General features: G+C 39.0%; 1 protein-coding gene across 3 annotated transcripts in view; it reads left to right on the top strand.

The window, feature by feature from the left end:
- The window catches only part of EML4 (EMAP like 4), a 167736-nt gene that overhangs the window by 18909 nt on the left and 130208 nt on the right, over positions 1 to 18619 (top strand). Inside the window, exon 2 of one of the 3 annotated variants that reach the window (XM_072856812.1) lies at positions 3484 to 4356. The exons of the other annotated variants lie outside the window; for them this stretch is intronic. Within the exon in view, the coding sequence (XP_072712913.1) occupies positions 4242 to 4356 (115 nt within the window). The 5' untranslated portion in view covers positions 3484 to 4241. The remainder of the gene's footprint in view (positions 1 to 3483; positions 4357 to 18619) is intronic. 3 annotated transcript variants of the gene reach the window in all.

Raw genomic sequence — 18619 nt, 5'->3', positions numbered from 1 at the left:
CTCTGCCCTTGTGAAGGGCTCTTGAAAGGGGGGAAAGAAATTAGAAGAAGGCGCTGAGCTGTTGTGTGCCGCCCGGTACGGCCAGCCTGTGGTCTGGTCCCCTTTGCAAAGACCCGTCTCTCACCGTTGTGGAGCTCCTGTCTGCTAACGCGGTGACTTGGTTCGCTTCCCACCCCAAAGGGGAAAATACCTCCCTGAGGCATGGCTGCAGGGCTGATGCTGCGAGGGAGGAAAAACTGCTTGGTATGGTGGTAGAGCAGTTGGGGAGCCAGTCGGGTGCTGTTGAATATCCCTGTTCCTCTCTCCAAAACCTAGCAGCTTGCTTCTTCCTCTCTTCCTTTTCCTCCAGTTCTTCCCTTCTTTCTCCTTGTCACGCCATCCTCAAAAAAGGTATGTGAAAAGAGAGACCAGGTGCTCCCATCTTGGGAATGGATTTTCCTTTCCGAAGCCTTCTGAAAAAGGTGGATATGTAGCATTAGGCTATGCCATCGTGTAACCTCAAAAATCATATGTAAACAAATGCATTGCTGTTTTTTGAACCAAACAGACCCCAACCTTGAACGCAGCTAATGAAATAATTATCCCACTTGATTATCATTATTTGTCTAGCTGTCCTTGTTAAGGCAGTTATACATACGTTCCAGATGAGAAAATGTATTTTAATTTGGTTTTACTGTTGCTGTGTGCTAAAAGAAAAGAAGCAGCCAACCTAATTCAGTCTGTTAGCATGTGTATGTTTTATGGAAATAGCCTCAAATTAATGAACGAATAACTTAATATTTCTTTCACAAGACCAGATTGCAAGCCCCATATTCTAAAGCTAGTATGTTGTGGGGCAGCTAATCATAAGAAAGGTGAATAAGCATCAGATTACAGAATTTTTCTACATTAAAAATATGACCATATGTGCCTTTGAATAATTCCAGATGGAAGGCTGCTGGTTTATAATTCGTTGTTTTGGATTTAATTTCTTCAGACTTCTTTATTTTTTTTGTAAACAAGCCAATCCGTAAGTGTGATACAAGCAGAAGAAAATAAAGAAATGTATTTGGTTTGCTAGGTGTGTAAATCTAAACTTTTCACTTACTCATTCTCCCCTCCCAACCCCCAACATTTTGGTGGCATAGCGGAGCTATCAGGGATGTGTCGGGTTTAGATTCGTTGTATAGACCTTTAAGTCTATTATCATTATGTAGTCCCTGAGTGACCACATTTTACAGTATGATTATTTTTTTAATATGTATTTTTAAGAAGCATATTCAGATGCTTATTGGGAGTGTTCCCAGAGTGAATGTGAAACCTTTCAAATAAAAAGGTAAATATTTGAGGAAGTTACAAACCTCTGAAAACAATATTATAATGGAAATTGTTCTGCAGCCTTGGCTCTGGCTGCCAACACTAGTGCACCCTGCAACTGCTTGTGAAAGAAACACACTCTGAGAGCTTGCCGGCTTATGCTCTCTAATGGTTCTCTTCTTTTAAAAAGAAAAAAAAAGAAAAAAGTATTTTGTATTTATCAGGTAATTTTAAAGACCCTTTTGTTACAAAAGGAACCTTAGAAATAGGTAGGAGCTTGGTTCATGTTGTCAAAGGCAGTGGTTAAATATCCCATCTCAGTAATTGCAGCTGCACTTTCCTGGTAAGGTGAGAAAAATGCAATTTTAGGTTATAGTTAATGAAGTCTTGATTGTTCCTGTATCTGAGGGCGCTTGAGACTCCCTTGCTTCAGAAGTGGTTTGTAGTAATCCTCCAGTGCTCTTACCCTCCTGCCCTGGGCAACTTGATCATTCTTGATCCCCGGGGGAATGCCTGAATCACGTTTCAGGTCTTTATTAGTCCTTGTTTGTTTATTCTTTATGATAAGGCACTAGCATATCCCAAGGTAATTCAGGATGATCATTGCAGTTCTTACTATGCATGTCTATTTCTGTTTTCCTTGGGTTTTTTATTTACTACTTCCTCACACAGTTTTAACAATATTTTATAAGTCAGTATTGTAGGAAATAATAACTGTACCCATGTCAATAGATTAATTTTTAATTTCACTCAGAGCATCACATGGGGTCCATGCCTGACCTATTAGTAACACAGACGATGGGCTTGGCATCAAAAGTGCTTGTTCTAAGTTGCTTTTTCATCTTCATCCTCCCTTATTTAATTTCTGCTGCCACAGTCCCATTTCTGGAGTTTAAGAAAGGCTAGGTACTGTATTTACTTCATAGCAGAAGAAGGTGTAGGATTTAATCTTGGCCATGACAATTACAAAGTCAGAATATCTGGAAAACTCATTTTTATGGCTGAGAACTTTATCCTTCTTTTACTACTTCTTGGGGCTAAAAATATTGTTTATTGATTATTCAGGAGTCATGCGAAGTATAAAATAGGACTTTCAGAGCCTTGTGGCTTTTAAGCCTTTATAAGCTTGTCCCAATGACCTTCTACTGGTTGTTAAGTAAAGAGGTTCTTCGTATGCTTTGGTGAGGTATTAGCTGTTCGTGTCTGCAAAATGTGGCTTTTCGTTATGTAATGTAAGAAAACAGTTCTGTGATGTCCTTTTTACAATAAATGTAAATGTGAATAAAATGTGAGCATTTTTAAAAAATCAGATCAATTTCAACCAATGTTGCAAGTATGCATGATTTCAGAGAAATCATCTTGATGTCTCAAGAAGCATCACATTTTATATCATCTTTGTGGAAAAGTGCAACTTGAGTAAAATAGTTTCTGGAGTACAGAACCTACTGTACAGTGCTATTTCTGAAATACCGCTAGGAAAGAGGCCAGGATTAGAAGGAGAGCAAAATTTAGCAGTATGGAGGACTGGGATTGCTTATGGTAAGCATTTTCTCATGCTTGTGACTGTACCGTTTTTATGCAGCAGTCTTCTAAACTGTTCAGAAGAGGCATAACATAATCTGCTTTTATAGGCTCAAGTACTTTTGTGGTCATCTTTATCTGTGGCTTAGGCTTTTTTTTCGGTTCAAATTGTGTATTTTAAAGGGTTTTGTGACTTTTCTGTGAAACTTTTGCCCAGACCCTTCAACATCTTCGATGGAAACAGTTCTGTGCAGCTAGGTATTCCTGTTGACTGGCTTGTATCTCACTCGGTGTGTAAGTTTAAACATGTTCACAAGCCCTTGCTTATAAGGAGGAGGGTATTTCCATGCAGTTATTTTGAGAAACCAAGGAATGAATGAGCTTTCGCAATATTAGGCTTGTTAGCGAGGTCGCTGTTGTAAGAACTCCCTCAGAAATGCTGCTTTGCAGATTAAATCCCACTTACTGTTCAATTTGTTTTAAGACTAAGGACGGCTTACTTGGTGAGCAGTTAACGTGAAAACTTGCTATGACATGTTAAGGCTGGCTAACGTGTACGGAGCGGTGTTCTTTGCATGCATTTTTTAAATTTCTAAACAGCTGGTGTAGCAGCAGTGAAGCACCGTCTGGCAATTTTTAAGCTCTGTGATCATTCTTCTGCATCAGGGTTTCAGGAAGACGCTGTCACCACACCCACCAGCAGCTCCCTCTTCTCTGGGGACTCCTTTTCCTCGTGTTTCCTACGATGTCTGAGGGATTCAGCCGCTCAGAAGCATTTGTTTGACTTGTTCTACAAAGTGACAGGATTTGCTCGAGAGTCATAAGCCCTTGAGCAAAACCATTGCAAGCTGACAAAATCTGCCAGCGCGTGCCCTTGCAAGGGGTGGGGGGCTGCTGGGGATGTGCGTGCACCTGAGATCTTGGAGTACCTTATGATAGAAACTGTGTTTTGGAGCAGAAATGCGTAGATGGCTCAGCTACGGCAGCACCAATTCTCCCTGCAGAGCATAAGGAAGATGCTGTGGGGTGGGTGCAAGGACAGCTTAAAACAAAAATGGTGGAACCGGATACGTTCAGTCTTTCTACAGAAATTGCCTTTGGGTAGAAATCGGGCATGAAGAGCGCAGGCCCACGTGGAAGTAATTTGCTGGAGCGATGAGGAATTAAAATATGGAAAAAGGAAAGGGGATGCTGTACCGGGAGCTGCAGTTGTCTCCCCCAGCGTACCCTTCCACACAAACAAACAGTGTTCCTTCAGGTGAAATGTGGGCGAGCAGAAGACAAAAGACAGCATTATATCTCTAAGTAAACACTTAAACATTTAATTAATATGCTATATTAATCTGCGTGAAACTGAAGATATGTGGAGGAGAAGATCCATTAGGAGCTGTTACAAAGCATTGTCACTGCATTCCTGAGGGGAGATGGCAGAGGTGACTTTTATTTACTTTAAGAAGTACAGATTAATTGAAGAAATACCAAATATTATTACAAAAACGAGAGCCATGCTGTCCTCTCCTGCAGAGCAAAATTTGATGTGTAAGTATGGATTTTTTTAATAAGTAGTAATTTTTATGCTATGCAAATAGCATGTAGTCTCACTTCTTTATAGTCTGGGTTGCCACACGCAATTGCAATAACCAGAATGTGTTGAAAGATAAGGTGATGCATTGCATAAAAATCTAGAGTATTGTTGAATGACAAAACTTTGTGATGCAGTTAATTTCTTCATAGAGAAGTTCCTCTGAGTTACTCAAAAAACATGGTATGGCTTTTGACACAGATATGTTTATAAATGGCTAATATTTGGCCTGAAAGGCACCTTTTGATTACTTTGCTCTTGCTATATGGGTGTGTTTGAAATTTTTTGAGATGCTGCAGAGGAAAACGGTAGGCATATTCTTGGTTCTGCAAATAGTTGATGCACCCAAGAAAAACTGCTAACAGGAGTTGTTTTAACTGTTTAAAAATTACACATAGGCAGGTGTTCTCAGGTTAAAACCCTTAAATATATGGAAACGTACTGTGAAATGTTTCAGGTTTTTGTTTCCCGAACTGGATTAGGCAATGGTTTCTCCAACTTTTTTTTGGTGGTCTAATCTGATTGTCCACTTCAATTGTCCACTTCAGTTGTCCAAATAAGAAAATCTTGAGTGACGTAAGGAAACAAACCACTGGGGGACAAAAGACTGAAATTGTGTGATTAAGTTTTCTTGATATTTTTAGTAGACACATGTAAACCTCTAATCTGTATAACCTTCCTAGTTTAATGAACCATGATATCAATATTAGATGTGACTACATACTTTCTTCAAATATCTAAGTGGTTATTCAGTTCTTCTCTATTTTCTAAATGGATTAACTAGATGTATCTATTTAAATCCTGAATTTCTGATGCCACGCTATCTTGGGTCATGAAGTGTGTCTTGTTCACTTGGACTGCATTTTCATAAATGACACTTGACAAGCCAGCAGACGGGAATTTAGAAACTGATAAGTGTTGGCATCTTCAGTCGCTGATCGAACTCTGCCACACTTGCTCTCTCAAAGGGTTTTAGTGTTCTGAGGGGTTTTTTTCCCTTCCCTTACATCTGTTCATATAGGGCTTATTCTTTGCTTGTTAGCTGATTTGCAGACATATGTTAGTTGGGTTATTTTTGTGTTTATTTCTTTGCAACCAGGGAGCTAGCAAAAACTGTTGGAATTATTTGCACATCGCTTACATTATCAGTGTAGGTGGCTTTGCTTTGCACCAATGTAACATGTGCTTGAAGTATTAATTTGCAACTCAGCAAGAATGGTGAGGAGTTTAGCGTTTAACATCTTTCCTATGCTTTTGACAGCATTCCTGCAGTACCTATTCAACACATTTGAATGTACTCCTTTCATCAGACGTCTCAGAAGACGTAGCATTTTGGCCAGCGAAACAAGGACTCTTCCTAATTCTGAAAGAATTTTTCCCCTCTCTTCCATTCTTCTTGGGATTTTTTTTTTCTTTTCCTTTTCTTACACGTATGCTCATATAATTTGCACCCAGCTCCGTAACTTTTTGTACAGCTTACCCAGAAACTCTTAAAATAGAGGCTATGTTTTCTAAATGTAAGAATTGACATTCTTATTCATGGTTGAGTACCTTCTCTGCAACATGTCTCAACCTCCATTTTTTTATTACAGATGTTTTAGTGCATAAAATCTCCAGTATTTTAACTTTTAAAGTTACTTTCACCCAAGTCTGGTCACCTCAGTCTCCTTGATTTGCTTGTGGGCTTCTTGTTTGCAAATGCCCACAACTTTAAGCAACATGGAGTGAGTGAATATTTTTGTTGGAGTTGTAGTACTGGACAAGTCTGTTTTCTTTTATTGCTTTTCCTTCTCCCCCCCCAGGCTATCAGCATTTCCTATTCCAGAGAAAGGATAAGATTTAGACTCTGCAGTTAACAGTGCCCTATTAACCCCCTGCAACTCGCAGTCCCCAAGTGAAAACAAAATTCTTCAGAATAGTAGTTTTAAAATGAAAGTAGCATTTTCAATAGCCTAGTTGAGGTGTGTCCTTGTAATTACAGGAAGCAGGATGATCAGCACGTGTGTGTGTTTATACATATGAAAATACATAAAAGCTTATTACTGGCTCTCATCTTGTCTTTGGGTTCTACTGGCACCTAAATTTTTCACCAGTGTAGGTTCCTTTTACTTGTTTCACCTTGCTAGGAGACCCAAATTACGGCCAGATTCCAGTCTTCGTAGTAAATTTCAGTTTGTCTCCTAAAGCTAACATGGAATTAGACACACAGTATCCGAATTATATATGTATTAGCAAAAAGCAATAATTACTTCTGTATTCTATGTGTAGAGTAGACTGGTTTCACATTCTTCAAAAAGATGATATACTTCCATCCACTCCCAATGTAAACTATCAAACGCTGAAACAACCAATCTCTTACCCTATTCTCCTTAGCAGACTTTCTGTCATGAGGACTGTCCACCAACATAAATCAAAGTTATCACAACAGACTTCACCAAAGTTTTTTCAACGCATGCAACAAAAGCACAGCAGGCCAGATACACTCTCCTTGATGGGGTTCTGTTGATTAACATCAGCTGAATTTCTGGCCCAGCATGTCTAACGCGCTCAATTCCCAAACACAGCCATACTGGCTCTGTGAGACACCAGGAGGACATTTATATTGGAGGAAAGTTTGTTGTATCAGCTGTGTTACAGAAAATCTATTTTCCCTGGGCTGTTTGTTACAGATTTTTTTTGATGTGACTTTGGCTAGCTATCAGATGCTTCTATTTAAACAAAAAAGTTTCTTCCCCAAGTTTTTCTCTAGGTGTTCTGCAATGAAGTACCTCTGACTGAGACGAAATGGGTGATATGTACGTATTTAGTAAGTGACATCAGGATTCGTGCAGACTGATAAACCAGTCATTGAATTGTGACTTTAGAGTAGGATCTAGTGGCAGTAAAACAGTGGAGGGCATCTTAAAAAAGAAAATTTCCATTTCATAACACGTACCTTTCATTCCAGCTATTTGTTCCTCTTCAAGTCAAGTCTGTACTACTAGCATCTGTGCTACCTGTGTCTGTTGCTCGAGGGCGAGCCACAAAAAGGTGTGATCTGCTGTATATAAGGTAGAAGTCTTTATGCACAGGTACATCAGAAAAACTGTGTTTGCATTTCTGGATTTTTTTTTTTTTCTTCCTCCTGCCCTTTCCTGTGAGTTTTGACCCAGCATTTTGGAGCATCTGCTGACAAGGGTATGTCAAAAGACTGTAGAGTAGATCTTCTATGCTTGCATTTTGGCTGGCAGTGCATTTTGGCTTGCTGGTATATTACATTTGTAATCCTATACCATGCGTGCCCTCCTAGAATAGGTCATAGAATCGCTGAAAAATGTAGGTTGGAACCTCTGGATGTCATCTGGTCTAACACCCCCCAGCCCTGGCAGCGCTGGCTTCAAAGACAGATCGTGTTACTTGGGGTCTTGCTCCAGTTGAGTTTTGAATATCTCCAAGGATGGAAGGGCTACAACTCTGGGTACAAAGGAAAAAAAAAATCCTCACTGATAGTGGTTAAGAGCTAAAACAGGTTGCTGAGTTGGAGTTTCCCTTGTCACAACTTGTGCCGGTTGCCTCCTGCATGCCCCTTCCCTGTGCACCACTGAGAAGGGTTTGGCATGCTCTTCTCTATGGCCCCTGCCCCTCAAGGTAGTGAAGAGTAGAGTTGGATCCCAGTTCTCACAGTCTCTGCTCATACATGATGTGCTGCAGCCTCCGTACCATCTTAATGGCATTTGTCTTTGCTGAATATTGTGAGACTTCTGTCAAGCCAGTCTTCCAGTTTGTCCTGATGCTGGGGAGTGGCAGCCCTACGCCCCACCATTTCGGTCCTCCCCGTTTGGTGTCATCCACAAATAGGATGAGGGTGTGTCCATCCCATTGAGCAGATGAAACAGTATTGACCTTGGTACTGGCCCATGAGGAACACCACTTGAAATCAACTGCCAGTTGGACCATTAGACCAGAACCATTGACATTTGGACCAGCGCCATTAGACCACAACCACTGCATTTGAAGCATGATGACCCAGCTAGTTTTTCACCCAACTTCTGAAAATGACCATGTATCATCTTCTCTCACCCAATCCTTAAATTTCAGAAATGCAAATTTAATAAACAGATTAGTGGAAAGCTGAACAGTGGAACAGAAATTGTTTGTACTGGAGACTTCCAAAAATGCATCATTGCTTTTAAGAAGGAATTGGGAATTGTTTGTGAAAAGGACAGTCCAGCAGATGAATGAATTTTTGTTGTGTGTTGTGTTTTTCTTTGTCTTTTTTTTTTTTTTACTAGTCCATATTCATGTTGTAAGTGATACATTCAAAGTGATTTGAACTGGAAAGAAATTAAAGGGAGAATTGCAATTGTTTTGAGTTAATTTTTTTTGGTACGAAGTTACATTGTTTGAGCTTTATTGCACCGGTTGTGTGTGGAGGACCTTTATAGGAAAAGAAATTGAGGAATAGTTGTTTAAGGGAAATACATGACAGTAAAACCACATAGTATCAGGAGGATTCAGCATATTTAAATAATTTTTGCTTTAAAATTACTGAAGTTTGAGTCATCTTTATGTATAACTTTTTTCTTTTTTTTTTTTTCTTTAAGATTTGGGAGACTCTTTTCCAGAGATGGTGGCAAATTATTGTTAGTCAGAATTCATTCTGTAAATCATTCTTCACCTGAAAACGACCTTGCGTTTGGTTTGGATAACCCCAAGATCTATGAGCGTGGCTGTCCTGAAACACTTGGGCTCACCCGAGCGGTGAAATGCAGCAGTGAGCAGGGTTTGACCGAGGCATGGTGCAGGGGCTTGTTTTCCCGCACAGTGAAACAACCTTAGTGGGTGTTAGGAAGTCACGGCTGAACACCATGGAGCTGTGAACTTCCTGGGGAGAAAACGGGGATGGGAGAACATGTTCCCAGCTCAGGAACAGCTGATGTCCGTGAGCTTCGCGGAGCATTTTCCCACCATATGAATGTGAGGAATGGAGTTGCAAATTGGGGGAAAACACTCTTTGGGCAGAGGCAGGGTTTCCAACATTGCACAGCAGCTTAATGCTGGAAGACTTCAGTCCAACAGTCCTGTTTTAAGGGAAGATTCCTATGAAAGTCCTGTGTTGTGTTGACGACAGGGATTTTATACCTCTGTTCCTCCTCTCCCTCCTTGACACCTCCCTCTCCATCCCCCTCCCCTCCTCTGCAAACTCACCAGCACCCACCACAATCCGCCGCATTGACAGGCACGTGTGTTCAAACGAGTATCTTGTAATTCAAGCACATACACGTAGCTCTCGGTAATTCAGGTAAATCTTGCCGTCATGCCTTAGTACCTTCATTTTGCTAACCTCACTAGATCCATTGTTACCTGCACATATTTGCCTTTTTTTACTTGATTTGGACAAGCTTGCACAACACCAAAGGTATATTTGAATGCTTTTAACTAAGCCAAGCAGCTTTGATCGTCAAAAGACACACAAGTATGTGGACTTTGCAAGCGGTCAAGCATTTGGTAGATGAATTAGATGGATCTGTGGGAAAATCTCTTCTGTGAGGCATCTTGATGAATGAACATTCATTTTTGTTATGCCACAACTGACTTGTATTATCAAATTAAGTGGTCAGAACATCACCTGCAAAGGAAAACTTGGTGGCAGAGATCAGAACTAGTGTTCTGGAAATGAGAAAAAAAATTGTTATCTAAAATTTACATATGAATTTTTTGTCCTAAGTGTTGATACAGTTTGTTTGAAGGTTATAATAAAACTGTGTAACGCTTTATCTCTAAATAGCTTTGCTTTTTTTTCTTTTTTAAACAAAACAAAACCCCAATCCTTAGAATTCTTGCAATGAATTTGGATAAAATTCCATTCCAGGTATGAATTTATACAGCTGTGCATGGTACTAGAGATACTGACTTGTCAAATATAAAGGAGGCTGGAGATGCATTGGCCTTTTATTCTTAAATACTTGAGTTTTCTGGAAGCACAGAATAAAATCATGATCTCTTGTTTAAGGTGCTGGAGGTATAGCCTCATGCCAGCAGGAGTACTTTTAATAAAGAGAATGCCTTCAGTTTTGAGTAAAAGCCTGTTCGCCATACCTCAAGGAGTAGTCACTCCTAAAAATAATCTGCTGTCAAATACAAGGAAAAAGTGAGAGCTGTCAACTTGCAGCCTAGTTTACCTAATGGAAGATGTGTGATTTTTTTTTTAAAAAATTATTTCTTTTCCTTGTTGACAGTGGAAGGTGAGTGGGGTTTTGTTTGGTTTTTTCCCCCTCTCTACATGTTGCCTGAAGCTCATCTTGCTGTGGTTGAATGTGGAATTGGGCAGCAAGCTGTATCTGCTGGAAGGAGCTGCAAGTTCACCTGTAACTGCTGTTGCAGCAAGAGAGGACTTTGGTGTTGGGGAAAATAGGGCAGGGTTTTGAGAGGGAAAACACGTGTACCGTTGGGAATTTCCCTTATGGTCCCGCAGGCAGAAATCATTCATCCTGTTTTCACTACAGATAATCACTGGAAATCCTGGTTTGTAGTGACTTAGTCAAGATCATGTGCCATCTTCAAGTTTCTCACACAAGTCAGTAACTGTAGTTTGGAGAAGACCACTAACTTTTAAGCAGTGCTGTTGATATCTGCCCCGGGAATAACCCTTGATTTCCAGTTATAAAGATGTTTAAAATATCTTGGTCTGTCAATCTGACTGAAATTTAAAAATCAAGTTAATTTTGGAGAATATAATTGTCATTCTAATAATTATTTGTAATCTCGTAATTACTTTGCAGCTGCATCAGTTTGAGGAACACTTGTGTTGAGCTTTTGGTTAATTTGTCTTTTGTGCTGTTAGAAATAAGAATAAAAAGACACGTGATGAAAATCTGACCCTGATCTGTAAGTTTTTTGGATGGAGCTAGTGGGGTTGAGTACGGACAGAGCGGTTTGACTGCATGAACCAACGGAGGGGATGGGATCCAAAACTCGCAATTTTTCAGCACACAGCTTTGTGAGAAATTCCAGAGGAAGAAGCTTTATCGGGTTGCCTGTGGGGTTTTATACCTTTTTTTTTTTTTTAAGACAGAAATATAGTTAAGAGGGCACTGTTAGCTTGAGAGCTTAGTTTTTTACTGACAGCATCACATTTGTGCTAAATAGAGGTCTTTAATCAAAAACCAATTTAGGTGTGAAAATATACCTGTAGCTTGTGCACGTGCTACTACATAGAGCACGTTATCAGATACTGATGTTAAAGTTTTGCTCTTTCACTAATCTTTTTGATATTTTTTTCCCCTGATGCAATAAACAACATGGTATAAATATTGTACTCTTTTTGTCTGTTCCATAGGTTTAATTCTTAGTAGCAGTTTTGAGAAAGATAATTGCTAGTAGCTTTTATTGTGATCCTCCAAAAACATTCTAGTTTCTCACAGGATACTGAGCCTTAAATGCATCATTCTGATTACATATGACTTTTTTTTTTTTTTTTGAGGCTGTGATGTAGCTTTCTGGTTTTTTGGGTTTTGTTTGTTTTTTTAAAGTAGCTAGTGTTCTTCTTCTAGATAAGGTTTTTTTTTTTTTTTTTAATTCAAAGCTTTGCATAATTTCAGTGGATTCTGTGGTTTCAGCAGGTATAAGGCAGTGGATTCTGTCTAAAGCACTTGAGCTCTGAAAACATCAGACTATAATACCTTGTCAGGAAGAAAGCTGGTGATGAATTTAATATGAATTTTGAGCTTGTCTTTGTTACGAGTTGCTGAAACAGAAAGGAAAAGTTTGTGTGTTGTTTTGGAACTGAGATTTGCTGCTTTCCTGTTATGCAGTGGTCTTATCCGAGATTGCCTAAAGCCAGTTCTGTAACGCAGGAGCTCTTGGGGTTTTCTGTGGTATGGATGCAGCAGATCTGGAGCTGGTGTTCAGTCCATAACTGCATTACATTTTACATTCAGTGAACATTGTGGTAGAACAGGAAGAAGAAACTTCATTTCTGCAGGGGGCAGAAAGCCTACAATGGAAAAATACTGTTTTCTTTGTTTCTGTGGGTTACATCAAGGCATGCCCAGAAATTGTCAGAAGAAATGGGAGCACAGCTAGAGTTAAAATGAAAGAATAAATGGAATTAAAAAGAAGGTTGGAGCTGAAATCAAAGGTAATTTAAGAAATCTGTTCACTGGCTTCTGTATGATCAGTCCCCAAGATTCATCTAATTAACCAGTTCAGTCGCTTTTGCCACGAAGCAAAAGGAAAATGCAGAAGTTCCCACTACTTTCCTGAATGTTTCTTGTTTCCCCTTGCAGATTTAAAGTGCTGACTGAAGTTTGATCTGCTCTGTGTGTGTTTATATGTGTTTCTCCATATAAATAAAAATCAGACTTGCAAATAATACTTTGTAGCATCAGAGCTGAAGAACTGGAAATGTCCCTTGGGGATGCACTGGCCTTTTCTCCCCCCATCCCTTGCTATACTCCGTCCCTCCGCTCCCCTGGCTTGGCTGCTGCATTTTCTTATTTCCCCCAGGTGCAGGCAGGTGCTTTAAAGCAACTTGCTGGCAGGGACCGACAGCTTTTTCCTCTTTGTTGGTGGGATTTGGTGAGATCACACGGGCACTTGCTCCAGGAGCTGGGAAATTGCGTTGCAGTCTGTTCCAGTTAGGTTTTTGTGAGTAATCGCAAGCTTCCCATATCTGTATTGTCTTAAGGTTTTCTGTTGTTAATTGATTCAGTCGCATGAAGCTGTGACAGCTATGATAAGCCTTGCTATTTTTACTTCCACTTAAATATTTATAAAATGTGAATTTCACTGTATGTGGCTTGAAAGTCAGATGGCGAGTCTCTGAATGTATTTGTTAACTGTCTGTAGCCAAGTACAATTAGCATGTACTGTAAGGGCAGTGGTAATTATCCTGTCTAGTAAGCATGCAGAATTCTTCCTTACTGGAAGATTATTTTAATATTCCCTTGGTGTAGCTTGGGGCAGCAGGGAGGTGGATCCCCATGCTAAAAATAATAAAGGAAGATGCGCATTTGTGTGTTGCATCAGTTTTCAGCAAGCTTAAAATAACGTATTGTGCAAGAACATGTCTCCTTCAGCTCATTCTCTAAAGACTATTGACAAGCTTAACTTCTTCGAACAAAACCTCCCCTGTGTTACGTACACAGAAATAGTTCATGTGGAGAAAGCTGAGTTCACCATTCAGGTTATAAAATAACTTATCCATTTTTATGTATTGTTCTAAATTCAGGAGGATCTGCACTTCAGGTGGAGATTAAATTGCACTAAGGAAAGGATAGGATCTGTAAATATTATCAGATGGGGCAAGTAAGAGGCAACTTGAAATGTCTCAGGGCAAAACAAGCTTGGCAGTTTCTCACTGAATGAAAAGGCTAGTGGTTTGTTTACGTGGAAAAGAAGAGGTAGTGTTAGCTTTAACTAAAGTATAGTATTTTGAGTTTGATTGATCTGGCATGAGCCCTGATATAATTGAATAAGTGCTTTCTGAAAAGGTTGTTAGGTGTCCATGTACTTTCTTCAGTTTGTTCCCCAGGGAAGAGAATTGGAGAATGGATGTGTAATGTGAAAAGGTTTTTTTTTGGGGGGAGTGTTGGTGGTTTTTTTTTTTTTTTCGTTGGTTGGCTTTTTTACAAGTGAGATCATATATGGGTGTTTTGGCAGTTTGAGAGTTCTGGGAGTCAAGGCTTATTGTATTGCTTACTTTGGAAATGATGCAGTCCTACTGCCTGTTTACAGGGCAGGACAAAAAAAAGTTAAGGAATTGGGTACAGGATGGGGGAGATTACTCTGACACTAAAGTACCTCTAAGCCTCAGCTTGCTATTTAGGGAAGAGAGAACTTGTAAAAAAAGGTGCTATTGTAACTTTTCCAAGTTGAACGGGTTGTTGCACTTGTTGCTGTTTGACTCAATGCTGAAATACAGCTTCTAATATCTTTTTATATTAGCAGTGGAGCAAAATGAATCCATTTCATGGAAAGACTCACTGTGAGTGTTTTTTATTTTAACTTGCTGTAACAGGACTGATCTGAAATCATATGCCTCTTTAATTCTGTGTGCTAAAGCCAGAATCTCTTAATTGCAACTCTTGGAGATTCAGCAATAAATACATCCTTCCTCAAATACTGATTATGCATTATTGCATGTATTTGCTCATAAGTTGACTAAAGGAACAGTAGTATGAAATACCTTGTACAACTTCCACAGAGGTGCTTAAAAATAACTACACATTCCTCTTTTCTGTTTTGCTTTAGTTGTAGAATAATATTTTTGTTCTCTGCTTTGGTGAGTTTTGTGTTTTGCTTCAATATAGTTGATATTTAAAAAAAGAGCATAAATGGTTGTTCCAGTAGGCTAAGTAGCTATTGACCTAAATGTTTAAAGCTTAGCTTGGAGATATGAGATTAAAGTATAACTTCCATAAATGAACTGTCAGCTGCAATGCTTCAGACTTTTATTTATTTTCTGCTCTATTTCTCACTGTGATTTTTTTTTTTTTAGGTGTGAAGTAAAAATAATGGCATTGTTAGGAAGAAAAAGCAATGAAAATGAAATTCATGTCTATTAAGATAGTCACTTACACACACAAGTTCTCGTACGTTGTTTCCAAGCAGGTGTTTTCCTTCCGAGGCATCCGTCCCCTCAGCTGGACCCTGCTTGGTGTGGTACATCACTGCTCACTTGGGTGCTTCTCCCGTTTCTTCTAAAACGGATGGCAGCCGGCTGTAACCCTTATCTGTAAACTCCGCAGGTCCTTTTGTCTGTCCAGTGCTTATTGCTCTGATCTTCACCTGGCATTTCTTGGGACGACAGCAGTGGAAATAACAATGCGTACAAATATCTAAACCCATCTGACTTGAGTGACCAGTCTGTTGGAAATGCACTGCAAATACATGTTGCAGTATACGATTACATTTAAAAAGCATCAGTGGATAGCAGCGATAGTCTGTACCGTACATTACTTTGTTGGGGAGGTACTGAATTGTATAATATGTACGCTTGAAAAAGCAGGATTACATTTAACTTGGAAGAGAAAAATGAAGAAGCTGAATAAAATGTTTTAGAGTGTGATTATAATACTACAGAGGAGGCACGGTGCAGAAAACTGCACTTTTAACCCAGGTGGTTTATTCATGGTCTCAGAACCAGGGAATAGGTAGGCATGAAACAGAAGGTCTTTACCCTCTGAAATATTAAAAAGAAACTTGTCCTGAATAAAGCGGGGTTTTTTGTTTGTTTGTTTTTTCTGTTTTTTTTAAGGAAGATGTGTGTATGCTTTCAAAACTTGCACTAAAAGCTGACATTTCTGTTTGTGCTTTTGTAAAACACTCTGGCACGTCTAAAAGTGAATTGAGGCAATAAATTGAGGCTATTTTATGATAATTATTTTCTGTACTTGAATCGAAATTTGAACTTGAGTGTAGTTCACAGAATAGGCTTAAAAGTGCAAAATTGATTTTTGTCTCTAAATAAAGGTTTCCAGATATTGCCATGTATAGGAGTCTGAAGTTACAATTAGTACTCTGTTAAACTGTATTAAAATAGTGCTGTATTAAAAAAAACAAATCCATATAAATGTGAGGAGTAGAAATTATACTGTACCTAATTGTCTGTTGATATTCTGATGAACTTTACTAGTCTACAGTTAAATAAATACAAATCAACATTTGATTTTTTTTGTGGCTTGAATTTTACATCAAGTTATATTATAAGGGACTTAATCATGAGCCCATTGCTCTTTACCTCTATTTTTTTATGTAGAGTGCAAAGTCTTTTAAAAATAAATAGATAACCTCTATCTACACAATGAATGTTCCCAGCCTTAACTAATTACTGATACAGATAGTATCAGAGGTATAATTAGAGTTGTGTACCTTAAGGGTGTGGGGGTTTTTTTTGTTGTTGCTTATGGTAAATGGAACTTTTTCTCATACTTCATTCTGGTTAGCCATAGGATTTTAAATCTCTTACTTTTGAACAACACTTTTCCTTTTTGTCTTTTGCTACTCTCTGTTTCTTATCACTCTGCATATGAAGGAGAAGGATTTTTTTTTTTGCCAGTATAAGAACTATTTTATAAAATTCTGCATTGAAAGGTATTTACTGGATTTCGGTAGTACTTACTGATCTGGAAAGATGAGCTAAGCTGCACAACGTGCTTTAACAGGTTCCTGCAGTTTTGAATGCCTGCCTTTTATATGCAGTAACTACAAAGGCAGCTGATTGGGGTTGGCCAAGTTCTGCTACATCAGTTGTAATTATTTAAACTTAGACATGCCATCTGTCATTAAAAAAAAAAAATAATCAATTAACATTTTGGAAAGATCTTCCTCTTCTATCTTCCCCCGCCTTTACTTGTTTAAAGTGAAAGCAGATTAGCTCGGAGTCAAAAATGTTTTGAAAATCTTCGTGATAGACAAAGGAAACTAAGCCATGATATTTGTCTTTTTTACATATGAGAGGTTTTTCTAGATAATTTCCTAAATATAATATGCAAGAGTACTGCTGAAGTGGTAACCCTGAACTGGTAACCGATGCCATGCCCAGAGAATCCCAGTGAATTTGTGGAGGAAGGGTTCAAGTCCTGCCCTCCTACCCCTTCAGACAGAAGTGTGCCATTGATAATTTGACTCGGGAAGCAAAGAAACTTGAATAATTAAATTTAGGTCATAAAAGTTTCAGTAACGTCCGGTCTCAGAAAGGATACATATGTCTGGAGGGGAAAAAAAAAGAAAGACAAAAGGGAAGCAGGAAGACAGTGGTACACCAAGGTTGAGTCAACAGAAGCCCTTCAGAAAAGGGGAATTCAACCCTAGCAAAACCGATACAGAAAGCCATAAAATACGGCAGACAAACGTATGGGAAGGAAATCAGAAGGGTGATAAGTCTATGAAGCAGATGGTCTACTTTGTAATGTGTCACCTTACAAAAATAGGAAGCTAGTGAAATAGTTCCTTCTCCAATAGATAGTTAAAGGAAAAAATTAGGTGGGACTGTGGTGGTAGATACTCTATTTCTGTGTGGCTTTGGGTTTTTTTTGTCTTGTTAATAAGAATGAATTACTGTCAGGCCTTAGGATGTTAAATAAACAGATGCTGAAGCTGGTGCATTGAAACACAGCAAGCTGTCGTGACTAGTGGGATATGCCACAGAATTCTGGTAGAATTTAAGGATGATGAGTTTGCTCTGTTCCAAACACGTGCTTTTTACTGTCAGTGTGAGCAACGTGGTGAAATAACAAAAATTGTATAAGAATAGTCAGTTATTTAATTTGGTTAAGGCTAGGCAGGTTTATGAGAAAATCAGAGCTGCTGAGAACATACATCATGCTGATGAAGCAGCATGAGTGAGCAACAAGGACAGCACGTTGGACTAAGAGGATTTACAGAGGCTTAATTACTGTCTTAATTTGTGAAGGAAGGGGGCAGGACAAACATGAGTTTACAGATAAAAGAGGACCTTGAGTAGATTCTAAATCCAGAATTGGGCAACCAAATTTTAAGTACATGGAAGAAAATAGTTTGCTTTATCTTAGTGCTCGTCTCCAAGGGGTCAGAAAAAAAGGGGTGGGGGAGGCGTATGAGACAATGGAAAGGTAGAACATCTCCTGTGAACAATGAACACTCGGCGAAACTAAATCCAAGGAAAAGGAAATACTCCCACCCACTCTTTTTTCCTTATCCTTGTTCTCACAGAATTAGTGTTTACATTGAAAAACACATCTCCTTCGGAGGCGACTGAAGCCGAATACTCTCCCGAGAATTGAGATGATTTAGACATTCGTATGAGTAGCAAGTAGGAGGTGTTACAGTAAACAATCTGTTTTTAGAAAACTGTAGAATTATAATGTTTTTGGGCATAAGCACATTTCAGAGGGGTGGGATCCCCCCCCCCAGAAGAAAGTATCTCTGAATGTGTTATTAACATAAATGGAGAAGCAAATGCTGTCCTTTTTTAAAGATGTGGTGTAGGTTAGATTCACCAGTAGTCTCACCAGATGGAGAATTTTTTTTCTGAAGTACAGCCCTACCGCATGGGCAGCTCGTGACCTCAGTGTGCATCAGGCCTCCTGAGATGGGAGGAACATTCGTTTACTTCCTTTATTTTGAAGAACAAAATGAAAACCAAAAATCAAATGTTTTGATTTGTATGTTGCTCAACTTTTGCTTGGGAAAATCACCAGGGATACCTTGTCTTTTGAACATGTAAGTATCATCTTCTCTCCCACTCCTAGGAAGGTG

The sequence above is a fragment of the Ciconia boyciana genome, chromosome 3, assembly GCF_034638445.1.
Source record: "Ciconia boyciana chromosome 3, ASM3463844v1, whole genome shotgun sequence".
NCBI lineage: Eukaryota > Metazoa > Chordata > Aves > Ciconiiformes > Ciconiidae > Ciconia > Ciconia boyciana.
The sequence above is the reverse complement of the archived record's forward strand: the minus strand, read 5'-3'. Positions and strand labels throughout refer to the sequence as shown.